At 33.7% G+C, this 17964-nt stretch overlaps 1 protein-coding gene across 2 annotated transcripts in view; it reads left to right on the top strand.

The window, feature by feature from the left end:
* CNTN1 (contactin 1) overlaps positions 1–17275 on the top strand; it is a 409794-nt gene extending 392519 nt beyond the window's left edge. For both annotated transcript variants that reach the window (XM_011936103.1, XM_011936102.1), the window contains exon 24: positions 14844–17275. In XM_011936103.1, coding sequence (XP_011791493.1) covers positions 14844–14920 — 77 coding nt within the window. In that variant the 3' untranslated portion in view covers positions 14921–17275. The remainder of the gene's footprint in view (positions 1–14843) is intronic.
* Positions 17276–17964: the final 689 nt, after the last annotated feature.

Below are 17964 nucleotides of genomic sequence, written 5' to 3'. Positions count from 1 at the left end.
AAATAAAGTAATATAATATTAACACTAAATGAGGAGTCTTGAAATTCCTGCACACTATGTATTTAATGGTGAAATCTTGTAAGAGGAAGAATGTAAGGAGGATCACTTCTGTCTAAACTGTGGAACAGTTCATCTCCTAACATCCACCCCACACGAACACACACTAAAAAAAAAATAATAATAATAAATAAAGAAAGAAAGAAATCTACAGTTAAACAATCAATTCTCTGTGAGCAGTCTAGATATTACTTATTGGAATGTATTAAATGGGAGACTCATTCTACACAAACACACACATACACTCTAAATAACTTATCAGCATCATCCTTCAGTAGAGTGCTCTACTTTAAAAGAACTCTGGGGGTAGAATACTGTGATAAATATGCTTTCCCAATTTGTTGTATTTCTAGTACTGTGTTAGCATCCAGTATAGATTATATCCCGGATATCTGCCCAAATAGACTGTCCCTTAAACTTTGTCTCTGGTCCTAAGACCAGAAGTAGACAAGCTCTTCCTGAGACATTACTTGTTTTTGTCTTTTGGATAATAAACTCAGTGACTGATGTATTTCTGTATTTGCACTGCAGGACCAAAGCTCAGAGCCAAATCTGCTACATGCCTCTAGCAAAATATATAAAGTATCATATATTTTACTTTAAAATGTTTGGCTATATATGCAGTGGCTTTAAAAACTGCCTGGAACAACATAGACACAATAAATATTCGCAATATTCATACTAGCTTTAGTTGATGTTGCTGCTATTTTGGTATTACCTCTTGTTTTGTATCATTTTTCCTAACTTTATCTTTTTTCCTCTCAATTTTCTTATTTGTTTTCTTTATCATACTTTATCTTTATAAACTATCAGAAAGCCTTTTTAGAATGAAGTAGCCTATTACTCATAAGTAAATATTTATATTTTATCCCCAAAGAACCTGGCAAACCATTTTGACTCAGTATTTGTTTTTTCAATTGAACTAGCAAAGAAAGTTATCTAGAGAAATACTGTTGGATTACAATATCTGGAAGACTTCAATAGTAAATGTCTTAACATTTATCCTCAAGACTATAAAACATGAATCAGATTTCTAATATATGCTTTATAATTAAATTTAGCCCCAAAAGAATTTTTGAAATATTATTTAAAGTTATAAAGAATGCATCTAAAATGTGAGAGCCAATAAAATATAAAGAGAAAGTTCTTAAAATAAAATGGGCACAAGAAGAAAAATGAACAGAATTAAAAAGCACTTATATATTTAGTGTAATAAATGTTCTTAGCAAACAGAGAACTGGCATGTGCGATTCTAAGATTACATAGATATTGTATTCCAAGCAGAAGTCTAAGATATAAAGCAAACCAATTTGATAGAGAAATATTTGAAGTAGAAAAAGTAATGATGCCATCACATTTGAAAAATATAATCATCATAATTCTTATATTCTTCCAAGTATCTCAAGTGCTTTCATGACATTATATATTCCGAGTTTATTTTTAGAAAGTCTTGGTTTTTGTAAATAAAAAGACATTATTTCTTTTTATACAATCACTATGAATGGCTGACTAAACTTCTAAACATATAAATATACTGCCATGGATATATGATACCCAAAAGGAATTTGATGTAGAGGAAAAAGTAGTTAATAGACAAAATTTATTTAGATTTTTGTCTCATTTATGTTTTCACTAAGTATATATATTTTTTGTCAATAATGCAGTGTCAGTTCTTTATAAGATTGCTTATTTCTGGAAACTCTTGTTATTTTGTAATTTTGTTAATTATTTTGCGCTTTATATTGATGATTTAGATGTTTGAACATATCTTTTGTAGATCTCTGCAGCCACATGTTATTCTTTTTGCTTTTGCTCCTGGGACTGAAAACTGTCGTCATCAAGAACTTAACTAATCTTTAACAGATTTTAAAATAACTAACGTATATTTAAATGTCATTACAAATAAAACAATGCTAGCTCATATTTTATTATACTTGTTGAACTTTCGATTCAGTTAAAGGAATAAAGAATCATTTAACTTAGCATTTTCTTACTCTGATTTTTTAATCCTTTTTCACCCATTTTAAAAATAAATACAGTGTGCCACTAAGGCAAGAGTCCCCAAAACTCTATTGTCTTCTTGTTCTTTCATTCTTTAAAAATATATATGTTATATGCCAGCTCTTAATTATGTTCAGGGAAACTTGTAAAACAATAATCAATATTTTATAAGCCAGATAAAATAAATATAAAAGGAAACATGTTTTATATCTGAATTTTAGAGGCTAATTCCCTTTCCTCAAAGAAATAAAAGTTATATTATTCTCAAATTAAAGTGAAAATGCATATGCTTTCTTATTGCTCCTTGATAATTTAGGACTATATAGTGCCTTAAAGTCTCTATACCATCCTTTCTGGAATAAGATTTATTTTTCTAAAATTTGAGAATGATAAAATTAGTAATAAGTTTTGCTAGGAGTTATAGCATTGATATTGACAAAAAAATAAGGCAACTATATTACAGGCAATAGTAAACATAGTACTATACATATTTCCTAGAACACATTTGACTGTAAACATTTTTCTACAAATTAAGTAGATATTGTTGTCAATGCCTAATATCTTCCTGGAACATAACATGTATGAGGCAAGGTTAGTCATAAAAAAGATGAAAAATCACGGTGAGAATATGATTAGAGTCTCTGCTTTAACAAAGAGAGAAATAGTAATTCTCTCCTCATTTTAAACATAAACAAATTTCCTGTCTTTACAATTAACCTATTGATAATATAAACCAAAGCACTTATCCCAGAGCATAGGAGTTGCTCAATTACTTTATTTATCTTCAACCGTTACTAATACATTCTGTAAGCTAGCACACGAATAAGGTACTTCACCTAGAATAATGTATTTAAATTACATTATCAGTTGCCATGTCACATTTAAAGAACTCATTCTCTAGTTATTAGATGTACTTAAATGTACTTATATGATTTAGAGAATGTCAAGTCATGCAATATATTTTTGCAAATTTGATGAATTTTCATTTATATGCATTAATTTTAAAATATTGTTTCAATCATTTAATATATTTTCTACACAGTTCTGCTGCATAGTCAATGAACAGTATGTCATTTGTCATTTATCTTCAGCCATTTTTAATTAGACAAAATCCAACATTGCAAGTTTTAAAACTGAAGATTAGGCATCATTCCAAGTAGCAAATATTTTTGTTGTGGCTATTCTTCTAGGTTAATAACTTCTCTGACATTTGCACAACTGTGTTCGAAATATAGTCTAATAGAATATGTATTTGCCTTCTATAAAATTAATGTCCTAGAACATAAAATATGTTGAAATCTTATGTTTTTATTCTTTTGGATTGGTCTATGAATTAATGAAATGGAAATTAATATACCTGAGAGGATCAACTATAACTTTACATTAATTTAGAGTATTATAAGCAATGGCTTAGAATAAGAGTTTTCTTTTTGTGAATATCCAGGATAACATTCACTAGCTTCTCCCTTTTTAGCAATGCATTTCTCGGTAAATATTTTGTTATCATCATGACAGTGGTTGTTTCTAAAACCCATTCATATATTTTGCCCCATCTCTTCTTTCTTAGTGTATTTTCCTCCTCCTCCGGGAAACCCGTTTTCTGCTGCCACCTGGAAGTACCCTCCTTTTTGCTCCCTTCATATCTTTGGCATTCTAACTGCAATTGTATTTACGACACCATATTACAGTTGTGGTTTACTATCATTCAACCAAGATCTCTTGAGAAGAAAGGCCATTTCTGCACCCAGTACTGACCACAGTAGTAGTGGGTTCTTATTAAATTGAAATTCATGAATGGAGGTTTGGCAGTTAAGTTTTTTCCTGTTATATTAAAACTTTGAGAAGGAATCCTAAAGAAAGAAAAATGACTTGGACAGAAACACACATTTTAATCACATTTAGATGGTTTCTGCCCACTTAGTTAAAATAACCAGCATCTTTATCTGTAAGTTGGATCATGTCAATGTACCTTTCTCAGCAGTGACTTCCTCTCTCTTCCCTCTCAGCTTCCCACACAGGGACATTACAGCCAAGGATCTGCTCTTACTTTAAAGAAGCACAGGTACCTCAGTACCTATATCCTCTTTTGAGTTTGCACAACCTTGGAGATGCAGAGTAGTTAAGTTGTAGTCAGAAGAGCCCTGTTTCCTCCTGGCTTAGATAAGTGGTATCCTAAATCCCAGGTGTTACCTTCTAATGTCCTTTAGTTTGGGCCTGGCAGATACTTCTTTCCTGAGTCCATTACCAGAATTCTTTGGAACGTGGCCTGCAGAGACCACAGAAAACTGGCACTAATTTTTCAACAAATGAAGTAGGTTAGAAAATAATTTTCCAGCTATAATAATACAAAGAGCCACCAATCATGAAATATTTACAATAGCAATGCACTCCAATGCACTCTGTATCTTTGTTACAATAACACAATTAGCTAAATGTTACTATCACCATTTTACTGATGAAGTCACTGAAATTCAGAGAGTTTATGTAACTTGTCCAAAGTCATACAGCTGGTTAAGCTAGGAGCCGAGCCAGAATTCAAATGATTTAGTTCTAACACTAAAGCATGTGCTCTTAATCTCTATACTATGTTAGGATGAGATTAGTTCCATATGGCAATTTTTAGCAAGAACTTGATATTGGGACATGACATAGCAACAAGAGAAGAGAAACAGAAATACCCAGAAATACCCAGGTCATTCTATAAGTAACCACTATATTGCAGAATAAATAGAGAATGCCACATAGGCACAGCTAAAATTTCTAACACTCCAACTCCAAACCAAATTTTGTTAACTATTTGGGAGAGGACCTGACATAGCCTCTGCCATTACCTAAATAGACAGAGTTCACATGATTCTTGGAGGAGGAAAAAATTAAATAAACTCCGATTACTTTCTTTTAATCTTCTAGACTCCATCTGTACAAGTGGAAAATTCATCTGACTCAGTTAAAACTAACATATTTAAAGCACCAATTATATAGTCAAATTAAAGTATTATCTAAATATGTTCCTCTAAAGAAATAGCCATGTATTCCTGGTCCAAAATTATATTCTAAACACAGGCTTAACTTAAAATAGACCATAATCACTACAGAAAGGAAGAAAGGGGCTAAATAACACTTAAAAATCTCACATGTACATTAGTAGACCCTTTACAAGGAAAAAAATGTTAAAGTTTAATGTGCAACTAATTTAGCTTGGTGAAATCTTTTTGACATATATTATAAAATCAAACTATGGCTAGCTAACAATGTAATTCTCAGAATATGGAATATCAACATAAGACTTTGTTCATATTTCTGAATTAAGCACTTTAGTGGATATTGGTTTAGACGGGCTAATGGCTTGATTTTAAATGTTATTTGGTGAATTTGGAATGGAAGATTAAAAAATAAAGGTAGAGAGGTACGATTGAAGTATAGGTTATATTTAGACTGTGAAAAGGGAGAAGATTAAGTTTGTGGTCTTTGCTTTTTTTTTCTGGGGTTTTGGCGTGATTTTTTTAGTTTTGTATTTTGCTTTTCTTATACATAAGCATGAGATGATGAGGTCCTAAACTTCTAATGCACAGGCAATAGAGGTGAAGAGTCGTGAGAGATGCTAGAGCTATACTGGAGATCAAATGGACTTGGCACCCAAGTTGATATACTATAGGTGAGGAAGAAAAAGCACTTTGCAAATGACTGCATTTTCTATTTTGAATAATTAAGTGCATGGTACCTCATGAACTGAACTAAGTAGTGCAGGGGGATGGACAGTTTTTATAGGAATAGTGGCCAGAATAGGGAGTACAGAGGGAGAGAGAAGTGGTTCTGTGACAAACGCGAGAACCCCAACGTGGAAAAACAGGTAAAGCGAACAAGAGATAAAACAGTCCAGGTAAGACATAGTACATCCAAAATGAGTCAGTGCTCCCAAGCTTCTTTTTAGCTTTCCTAACATTTCTCTCAACACCTAGAAAATTCATTATGAATTACTTCATACATGTTAGTATATCGTCATTGACAAACATCTAAAAGTCCCTGTTTCCACTGTCAAGATAAATGAGTATAGTAAGACACAAGTCTTGAAAAGAGAAAAAGCAATAATAACTAAAAATTGTATGATAGAATGAATAAAAGAAGCCTGGCAATACTGGTAGAAGTGCTGGTATTGAAAGAATTTCAGTTCTATTCACTTGTGGGATTTGATTTGTTCAATGTAAACAAACTGGTTTCTTAAAGAATTTCCCAGAATTCCAAATGGTTAGAAAGAAGTAACTGCTCTGCTGATTTTATAAATAAACTCCTGCAAAAGTGATGAAAGTTAATCTTCTTTTGCCTTTTTTTAACTTAAAAAGAATTTGAAAACTTAAAATTTCAAGGTTTAGTACCATGAAACTATGAGTAAGGATGAGCCTTTTCAGAAAAGAAGGAAGTCTGAAAAATATGTAAACAGAACCAAGGAAATTCTGTGCAGATACAACCCAAAGTTATCAGAATGATTTTATGTTTTCAGGATGAGAAACTGAACAAGCACAATGTCTTAGATTCTTTAGACTAGTCAATGTCCAATTCTAGCCAGTGATTCCTTACACATTTCAGACTATTGCTAAAACAGCTGAAAAATTGTTTCTGCTGTGGAAGTACAAAGAGAAGATTCAGCTGGTTATGATCCTCTTAATAGTTTCAGTGATTCAATGAATTTGGACAGTTTCTTATAAGAACTTCACGTGCATATAGCAAAACAGAGAGACACCAATTAATCCTTTTTGATAGATGGATGACAGTGAATTGTGCGGTAAGGTCCCAGGGTCTAAAAAATGAGTTCAAGGTCATAAAAGAAAAATCTTAATAGCAAATACCAAATACCAATACATTAGGAAGAAAAATCTTAATACGAAATACCAAATCTTAATGCTAATCTTAATACCAAATACCAATCTTAATACCAAATACCAAAATACAGCCTCAAATAGGTGAATCACTCATTTGTCATAGCCTCAAAGCCAAAGATGACTGAAGATCAACAGGACTTTTTGCCCCAGTTTTATCCTGAGAAAGTTTCCAAGGTAGTTGTGTCTCTGCATCATCATTTGAAACCAGTGAGAGAATGGGATTATTGGCTGTCATTGCTATTGAGGCATTTATATACCTCTAGTCATTTTCAACTCTCAACTCATTGCATTAAGGAAGGTGGCATCACTGCATTCTTTAGCAATATTTAGAGATGTTCATGAAGCAGCCAGGAGGTAGAGGAAATAGTACTGGGCTTAGATTCTGGTTTATGTTCCATACCTAAGTGTACTGTCTTTTAGGTATGTAAATATAAGCCCTAGGTCCCTAATCTGTAAATACAAATAATGATACATACTTTAACTGTATATTATAAGAATTTAGTAAAATAAATGTAATGTGTCCTAGACAAATTAGGCACTTACTAAGTGGTTTAAAAAATTTTTTAAATCCATTGAACAGGCCAAGTGCAGCAGCCCACGCCTGTAATCCAAGTACTTTGTGGGGCCGAGGTGAGAGGATTGCTTGAACCCAGGAGTTCCAGACCAGCCTTGGCAACATTGTGAGACCCCGTATCTACAAAAAATATAAAAAATTAGTTGGGCATGGTCATGCATGCCTGTAATCCCAGCTACTCAGAAGGCTGAAGTGGGAGGATCACTTGAGCCTGGGAAGTAGAGACTTTGGTGAGCTGTGATTGCACCTTTGCACTCACTCAGGTGACTGAGTGAGTTTGTCGGAAAAAAAAATTGAACAGATATTTGTTAATGACATATTATGGATCAGGCTGTCCAGAATCTTATGAATAAATGAAATAATTTTAAGGAAATATTTTTCTCACTATTCTTTTATCATCACTTTCTGTATATTTAAATTTCAGAATTTTCCTTACTGTTAGGCGAAGATTTTATTTTACAAAGAAAAGCAGAAGCAAAATATAAACTCGGACTTAATCTGCATCTACGCTTTGTGAAATGGAAATTGAAATGCGAATTACTCCCAGGTAGGCCAGCCACTTCAATGGCTGTGCTAATTAGGGTCTCACAAAAGAGCCACATGAAACTGAATACAATTTCTACTTTGGGGGTCACCGCACCAATTGAATAGAATCTTTCTGTGTCATCTCCACAGCCCTCACCTGTCTAATGGGTTTTCTGTTCTAAGAAAACTTAGTGGGCAACTTTTTGCCCTGTCCTCCTAGTACTAGAGAATGATTTATCCTACAAATACTGGTACTACTACTAAGTATGCAAATATGTGTCTCCTAAGTATATTTCATCTCTCCTATAATTTTATGGATGACCATACAAGATAGACTTCATGAATGAATAGCTGTAATGTCTAGCCTCATGATAGGGCAGGCTTCCTAGGTTCCATTATCTCACCTAGAAGCAAACATTGTGCCCACTATGACCTTGAGCATAGGCATGAAGACCAGCAATAGATCATCTATTCAAATTCATGTCAAAGAAGGACTCAGAAGAACTCAGTGGGCTTTGTGGGAAACTGTATCTGCTTCCCTTAGCTTGGATTTTTTTTGTTAAGATACACTTACAATAAGTTTAAGGAAAATTGACTCTCATGGCCAATTAGTTTCACTCTCTCTTTATTGTCAGTACCCCCAAATATCAACCAGTTTCCACCAAAAAAGAGAGAAGAAAAGCAATAGAACAAGCAACTTTTGTGGGGGGATGATTGCAAGAGACAGTCTTTCTTTATCTGTAAATAAACCCATAGGGCCGTGTATCTGTTGTTTCTGAAAATGTCCAAGAACTCCTAGTTACAGTGCTCAACTGGTCCCTCAAGACTTGCACTAAAGAGGAACCATTAACTTTGGCATGGTGGAACACATAAATTTTCAAACTTTCTCTCTGGCTCTACTTGTCTTTTTGCCTCAAAAACTAATTTGGAGATGGCAAAGTAGAGGCAGTGGAAGGAATAATTTAGCACTTGCTTTTATAAGTATGGCAAAATGTAATGGGCATTTGAAGTTCCCAGTCTTTCTAACTTTGATTGAAGCTGAGAAAAGTTGCTCCTGGTGGTAACTCAGTGTATTCCACAAAGTTGGGGCTGCGAATGTGAGAATGTTCTGTCAAACACCTATTTCCAAAGCCAAGTGCAAAGATTTCCTAATAAACTGGCTCTGGTTATTGGTTAATTAATCATAAATTAAAAACTTGAATGTTATTTACAAAATATTTTGTATATGTTGGGTATAAAACAAACCCATGAAATCCACTATATATAATTCTGTGTATTCTATAGAATAGAACCTACATACCAAGGTCTGGGTCTCTTCTGTCTCATTCCAGACCGAGTATATTCTCACTAAATAATCAAGTATCTTTTTAAATGAATAAACTACATTTCATATTTCAAATTCACAATTAATAGATAGATTTTACCATGCATTGTATCTCCACTATGTAAGTATTAGACTCCCAATCTTACAGGTAAGTAAATGGAGCACAGAGAGATTAAGTACCTTGTAAGAGACCACACACTCAAGTGAGTGGTAACAGTATCCAGATAGAATTGTCTCACTTCGACTCTCATACGTTTGTGTAAATGTCACCTTGCATTTCTAAAGAAGTAGGTAAGCCAATTTTAAAAGCCTCATAATTATGGTCTCACCTTGCCCAAAAACATCAAAATTGGGCTTGTTGAGCATGCGCTTATTGGCCAGGAGGCAGCTAGAAGTTGGTTTTATATTTCCCAGCAAATCAATTGGTTATCACTACCGGAAATGTTAACTCCTTTCTCAAACAGGAAAGGCATCCTGGTGATTTGGTGTTTTCTGACAGGGAAAGGGCTAGAGTCAACAGTAAGGAACAAATACAACTGCCAGGATAAGCTGCCAGAAAACCATGTACCTCTGCCAAACAAACAAAAATCCATTTTGCTTGGAATGTGGGTTTGGGTTCACAATTGCCAAATGAGTAGGAGCAGCAAGATTAGTGGGCTTCACTGGATGGAAAAACTCAACGAAGCCACTAGCACTTAGATGATCAAGCACTCAATGTATATTTATAAACTAATATTAACTTTGATTAGCATAAATAAGGGGAATATAACAAATATGTTTGCAAATTTTATGGCTCAGTGCTAGATGTTCTCAAATATATTATAGTTTGCCTAGAATTATAGACTCAGGGCTGTAGTAAGAACCTTAAGACTTGTAACAGTGAACCCTATCATTTTACCGAAGGAAAATCCACATCCTTGAGAAGTAAAACAGCCAAAGATCACAGCAGCATCAGAACCATGTCCTGAGCCCAAATATTCTCTGTTGCTAAAGTTATATAACTAGCTGTTGACAGAACTGGAAGTAGGTCTTAAGCTGTCTTTTTTCTTCTCGACTTAGCTTAGTATTTGAGTGTTGCTATCTCAAATAGGCAAAGGGAAACAAAATCATCAAAAGAAAATAAGCAAGCTGATACACAGACAATATCATAAAATAGATATTTTAGGGAAAAAACAAAAATCACCAAATGTGCAAGAATTCTGCTGAACCTCAAACCCATTTTATTTTCTGATTTCTCTTTGGGTTTCTTCTTTAGAAACTCTTAAAACCAATTAGTGTGACTATCCATTACTCTATTTTGTCAAAGTCATGAAGTGAATGCTTATAATATTTGATCTAAAATTGAAAATGACATTAGCATTTTCCCCAAGAAACTGGTTTGAAGCCAATTCAGCTAACTTTCTAAAACGACACCTCCGTTAATTCTTAACAACATTAGACCATTCATAAAAATAATAAGTTTGATATGTAGTTCAAAGAAAATGTTAACAATAACCTCACTGAATTAACAGCAGTTTTACTGAAAATTGCATGCTAGTTTCCAGGCAAGTACAACTTTTCTACTTACAGGTTTGTAAGTTTTACATCTCAACTCTATTCTATACTTGCATTGTTGATAACATTTAGACAGGATGGAAACCTGGAAAGAAAAAGAAATATGCAAGAGAAAATGTGCAAGGAGAAAGAGACAAAGATCGGACAGAAATGCCAAAAATGAATCAAGCAGTAATAATTCAAAGATTCCTTTGTTTCAGACATTTCATAAAATCTCAGTTAATACATTTAAAACATTTATTTTTACCTCAATAGCTTCACATTGACCACGTGTTAATTCATGGAAGTATATGGGACTGCATGAATTTTTAAAAATTATCATTTTCAGAAAACCATACAATAAGTTAGAGTTCAGTGTCTCAAACTAAAACATACCTCTGCTTCTTTTGATGTTTGTTTTCACACATTTCTGCCACAAAATTTAATAAAATAAATACCTAATTGATTTCCTCACTTATTTCTGACAGCAATCCAATGGAGTAACAAACACAGTTCAGTAATCTGCAGAATGGAACACCACCAGTAAAAGAATCCCAGAAAGTTCCCAACTGGTTAGACTAAGTCCAAAACAAAGCTCTTCACCATGAATTTACCATTTTTTCAGACAACTTCTTATGAGTGACTAAATTTGCAAAGTGGCAAACTCACACTAGGCCTTTCTGTACAAACAAGTAAGATTAAAAATGCTGAAAAATTCGAATGCTGCGCCTACCTTGACTGCGTCCCAGTGGTTACTCATAAAAATGGCTCCAGTACTCCGACAAGTTCAGTGAAATTGTTGTCTTCAGTAGCTAAACAGAACACTTGCTCTTCTTGTGTTGATTAGCCTCAAGCAATTCGGAAAACAGCTAAAAGCTGAGAAAGGCAAATTAGAGAGGTTTTTAAATGATACAGGTGAGCAAAGTCCTGAAACACATTTTTCCAATTACCACAAAATTACCAGAAAACATACTTGTCCACAGCTGTGGGCAGAATATGATTCCTGTGTGATGGTCCCTAATAGAAAGATTACTGTGGTCAACAAGTTTGGGAGATACTGATTATCCTCTCTTGCTTTGGTGATTCTCAACACCTATCTATCTAGATAGATAGATATCTATATGTCTATATCTATATCTATATATATCGAGAGAGATACATAGAAAGATAGATAGATGTCATGAGACATGTTATTATCCCTATTTTATAGTTGAAGGAAAAAAGGTTTAAAGTACTGCTCAACTTTTAATTGAAATTTCTGTTTTCAGCATCTCTCTCCCTATAGCGGGAATTCCTCCTGAAGGAAGTATTAAATCAAAGTTTAGAAATAAAAAAATCAAGAAATTACCATGGAAGAGATACAGTACTCCAAATTGGTTTTACATTTCTTCTGATAGGGAAAAATTACTCACAAGATCAATGATTTGTTCATGCTTAACACTCATCAGCTATGTGAAAAGGAAAATATATGTTTACTATATACCATATAAGTAGCAGAAATATAATTGTTAGCAGTTTTCTGACATATATGTGATATATATGCTGTTAGATTAAAAATCAATATATATTGAAAAACTCCTCAAGAATATATGTCATTTAAAATGACATTAAATAGTACTTCAATTAGGTCTCTAATTTATGTTTGGAATGTGGGAGAGAAGTGAAGATGAAGACCAAAATTACATAAGCTTGAGCCATTAGAGAAATTAAATATAACACACATAAACATGGGGAGTTTATTTCAAATATCCTGATGTCAAAGCCACAAATTATGAAATTGTATTTGGTTTCATACTAATACCAAAACATCAAGATGGCATCCACAATTGACTAAATTTATTTCGAGCAGCCACAGTTTGTACTTTGCCAACCCACAAATTCAGGCAAGTACATAAATGTGTCCCCGTCACAGATGTAATTTGTGGCTGAAAGACAGAGCATTGCGGAGTCCCTGCAGTCATCCTCAGACAAAAAAGGCTTCAGGAAGGATCATTTACACTGGGTCAAACATTGAAGTTCAAAGGTTTTACTCTGTGATTGAGGTTTATTATCGGACATCTTATCAGAATAAAATAATGTGTGGTCAGTGGCATATTTTTAAAAATATGTAGAAAAGTAGAAGGTAAAAAAAATTACAAGAATACAAAGACCTCTTAGAAAGTTTATGTGTTAGCTATTTTCCGTATGACATTTATTATTTTCCTTCTGTGCCCTTGCCTTGACACATTAAGTGCAGAGTGCTGTGTCCTTCTGCATTTCTGAAACTGGTCCCTTGCTAAAGTTATCTGCAGGAACACGGCAGAGAGGTCAAAAGAACATGGCCTTTGCAGCTGGACAGATCTGAATTCCAATCCTGTCTCTGCCCTCTAGTGACTATTGGACTTGAGCAAGTCATTTTACCTGACTCAGTTACAAAATATATAAAATTGGGGTAATAAGACCTACCATTGTATGTTGTTGTAGTCATGTCATAATATACGTAATGAGCCAACATAGTCTTGTAGCTGGCTGTAGGACAGTAAGTAGCATCGCTCATAGTAATGATAAGTTTACTATTGTTATTGATAGTGTCCTTAGGAGTTCTGCTACTTGAGGGCTGTTTATATTGCCCTTGTTATCTGCGCTGACTTTTTGACACTGACTTTCCTGCTCATTTCTAAGAACCACTTTATCTATATCTGATAAAGCTTTCCCTCTTATGTTTCCAGGCAGCACCAAAAGCCCCAGGCAGGGCGATGTTGAAGACAAGCAAGTAGAAAGACACTAGAATGTGCTTTTAATGACAGAGATTCAGGAGAAATGCCCTAAATCTTCCTGAATATAAAAGGACCATGCTAAAGAATGAGCTGTTTTTGGTCACTTTTAATAGGATAGATAATAATTTATTTGGTGGTTTCAAATTTAGAGAATAAACTTTCAAAAATTAACAAAACCTGTTACATTTGTAAGCCATTGACTACATTTTTTAGGCCTTCACTCATTCTAGCAGCATGTTCATTGAAGATAGTACCAGCCAGGCATAGTGGCTCATACCTGTAATCCCAGCACTTTGGGAGGCTGAGGCAGGAGGGTCACTTGGGCCCAGGAGTTTGAGGCTGCAGTGAGCTATGACTGAACCACTACACTCCAGGCTGAGCAAGAGAACAAGACTCTGTCTCTTAAAAGATAATAATTAATTTGTTAAAAAAGAAGATAGTGCCTAATAGCTATGGACACTGGGAAGAAAGAGTATGACTCTTTGGTCCTACTTTACAGCAGTTTCTCAAAAATTCTCATGTCGTCAAGACCCATAAACTTACTTGATTATAGGAGTATCCCTTCTAAGTGTCACCCAAGATATGAAATAAGTCCATAGCTTATTATAATACATCATTTCAATTTTTAATTCACAGTATAATATCTCAGGGCAATTGTTCTTTAGGTAAAAATTGAATGATACTATTTAATATTATCAGAAATACATTACTTAAATCATTCCATATAAGTGTATAAATGTCTTAAAACCATTGGGATGTGAAATTATGCAAGATCTACCTAGCATACCTACGTTGTCATTATCTCAGGAAAAATTATTTGTATTTTTACTGTTATCTCTTTATCTTATTTTTATAAAGCTTACCTTTTTAACACCTGTATATACGTTTCTTGACCTTTTGCCTTCTGGTAGGAATTTGGGACAGATCATAGGGACAACATACACATTTGTGATCATATTATTTTAAATGATTAATTTAATCATGTTGTGTAAACAATTCACATGATCTCATACACAAAATCTTTGATCAAAAGCTTTTGTTTTTCTTAAATCAGGTAAGCATAAGAGACTCTGTTTTGTAAAAGGACCCATTTGTTTTCCAGGGCTATGCAATCTTGCCTCAGCCGAAGCAGACTCAATGAGCAATAGTGGCGTTTATCAATGAAATAATATGCACACTTTCGGTTTACCTTGTAGGTGCACCCACCTCATCGCCAAGTCTTCTCGGCTTGCTGCTGCCTGCCCTTGGCATCCTTGTCTACTTGGAATTCTGAATGTGTTGTGATAGCTGCTGTTCCCACCCCAGCTCAGAAGACATCCTTCATCCCTTGGATGACCACAATTCCTTCCAATTTCTGCGGCTGCATCCTAAGCCAAATAAATTTTACTTTAACAAACTATTCAACTGATTTACAACACACATGATGACTGAGGCATTCAGGAACCCCTTCATCCAAAAGAATAAACTTTTAAATAGATATAAATGATTTTTAACTCGTTCCAATATGCCTTATAAACCATTTAACCTGATTCTGTGACAGTTGCATGATTTAACCCAATGGGACAAGTTACAGTGTTCAGTTCAATACTATAGGCTGTAGAGTGAAAGTCAAATCACCATATACAGGTGCTTTAAATTTAATAACAAGTTGTGAAATATAATAGAGATTGAATTGTTGGTTGTATGTGGTAAATGTAAGAGTAATACAGTCTCTTGTAATTTCCTCACTGTTTTGGGTACTGCATATTATTGAATGGCCCCTATCATTCATGACATCTTGAGTTTAAAGTGTAACAAATATTTTGTCATAAATCCCGTTATCAAATCATGAGTTGAAAGATTTTGACTATTGAAAACCAAATTCTAGAACTTACTATCAGTATTTTTATTTTCAAAGTAAATAATTTTCTAAATATTTGATTTTCAGAATCAGTTTTTAATAGTAAAGTTAACATACCATATAAAGATTTTTTTTTTTACTTTTATATTCTACTCTGAAGTTATTTTATGCTTTTCTTATCAATTTCAAATCTCAAAAATCACAGCTCTTATCTAGAATATCATGATATTGCTATATTTGTTCATATGTGGAATGACAAATTTTGAAAAGTAGAGTGCTTCCTTTTTTATTGAGATGTGACAGTCTTTACACGGTTAGGAATAAGTGACAGTTAAGTGAATATCACAATTACTAGTATCTTGGTTTTTCTGCTTCATTCCTAAGTATTATGTTTCTTTATTGCAGATGTCAGATCAAAAAGTCACCTGTAGGTTGAAAAAGCTACAGCATTCCATTTTGCATAATAATAATAATAAAAAAATTAGTTTTAAGCTCAATTCCCACTTCAATGCAATACTGAAAACAGGCTAAAAATGCCAAATCAATATATTGCTAATGGTACTTTGAAGAGTATGCAAAACTGGAAGGCCAGGAGGAGGCAAATAATATGTCTTTCCAATGATGTCTCCCAAGTGTTGGTGCTTTGGATTTTTATAAGTTGTGAAAAGGAAGATGCACATTTATTCATTCTCCATGGTGTGCACGGAAATGTGTTTGAATGTGGATGTAAAAGAAATCGAGTAATAAAGAATTAGCTGGCTCATGAACTAGTGCAATGTTGGATGCTTCAAGAGGTATAATCCTATTTTATTAGCACAGACTTGCTAGCTAATTAGAGTTTATCTTTTTAGAAAGGATACCATATAGGTTCGTAAAAAATATTTACAGGAAGCAAAATAGATCTATTACTACTTTACCCCCCTTTCTTTAATTTGTATAATTTTTGTACTATATATCGATGTGTAAATGTTTAGAGCCTTCGTTATGAAAATATCAATAAATATTTCATTAGTTTACATTTAACTCTTTGTTATAAAATGAAACTTTTAAAAATCAGTGAAATGGATGATTTCCCAGTGGAAGTACGTCAACAGTCTTAAGATCATTGCAAGATTTCATAAAATATTTAAGTATTTGAAAAAGAAACAAAATGTCTTCATACTTTAGGGAAACGAATACTCTGTATTCCTTCTGTACAAATGTTTGTGTTTTCATTGTTACACTTTGGGGTTTTACTTTTGCAATGTGACCCATGTTGGGCATTTTTATATAATCAACAACTAAATCTTTTGCCAAATGCATGCTTGCCTTTTATTTTCTAATATATGACAATAATGAGCAAAACTGGTTGGATTTTGCATGAAATGGTTCCGAAAGGTAAGAGGAAAACAGACTTTGGAGGTTGTTTAGTTTTGAATTTGTGACAGAGATAAAGTAGTTTAAAATCTCTCGTACACTGATAACTCAAGCTTTTCATTTTCTCATACAATTGTACAGATTTAACTGGGACCATCAGTTTTAAACTGTTGTCAAGCTAACTAATAATCATCTGCTTTAAGACGCAAGATTCTAAATTAAACTTTATATAGGTATAGATACATCTGTTGTTTCTTTGTATTTCAGGAAAGGTGATAGTAGTTTTATTTGATACTGATAAATATTGAATTGATTTTTTAGTTATTTTTTATCATTTTTTCAATGGAGTAGTATAGGACTGTGCTTTGTCCTTTTTATGAATGAAAAAAAAATTAGTATAAAGTAATAAACGTCTTACTGTTACCCAAGAAAGAACAACTGTCCTTTCAATTTACCTCAAGTTTCAATTTATTTTTAGAAGGTTTTCATTACAAGTTCAATAGCAGGAAATAAATATTCTGGTTAAGCAACAGTTCAGTATTTGAAGATACTACAAAAAGTACGCACATAGAAACACACACAGAGTCATTATTACCTTGAAATAAGATCACCTGGTAAATAACTTCAACCCATGAAGATGTCAGTGAATATCAATGTAAACTGAAACACTAAAGCAAGCTGCTAGATGCTAAAAAAATGAGACTTTTTAACCCAGAATGAGCTGAGCCTGGAATAGAGGTATCTGCATAATGGCATGAATCTATAGGAGGAGTTTGCTACAGGTAAAGCTTCTGAGTCCTGAGGCAGGCTGGGCCCAGAAAACTGCATCCCATGGCTGCCTGTGTTCTGATAGTGGTTTCGCGTTGGAATTCTCATCTCCCTTCCTGTTTCATGAAGCGTGCTTTCCCTTGGATTCTGGTTTTCCTGTTTGGACGTTGTCTCTGTTTCTAGACCTTAAGTATTAGATTAGCTCGCTTCTAATATTTTGTATTTGGTATTTGGCCTTCGACTGACCCCAGCTCAGATTCTCCAGGCTTTGGGAGATCAAAGCTTCTTTCTGTGAGAGTGTGTTCCATGTTAATGATTCTCAAACCTGGTTGCCCTTCAGGATCACCTGGAGA

The sequence above is a fragment of the Colobus angolensis genome, unplaced genomic scaffold (assembly GCF_000951035.1).
Source record: "Colobus angolensis palliatus isolate OR3802 unplaced genomic scaffold, Cang.pa_1.0 Scaffold150, whole genome shotgun sequence".
In the NCBI taxonomy this organism is placed as follows: Eukaryota; Metazoa; Chordata; class Mammalia; order Primates; family Cercopithecidae; genus Colobus; species Colobus angolensis.
This window is presented reverse-complemented; position numbering and strand designations above follow the sequence as displayed.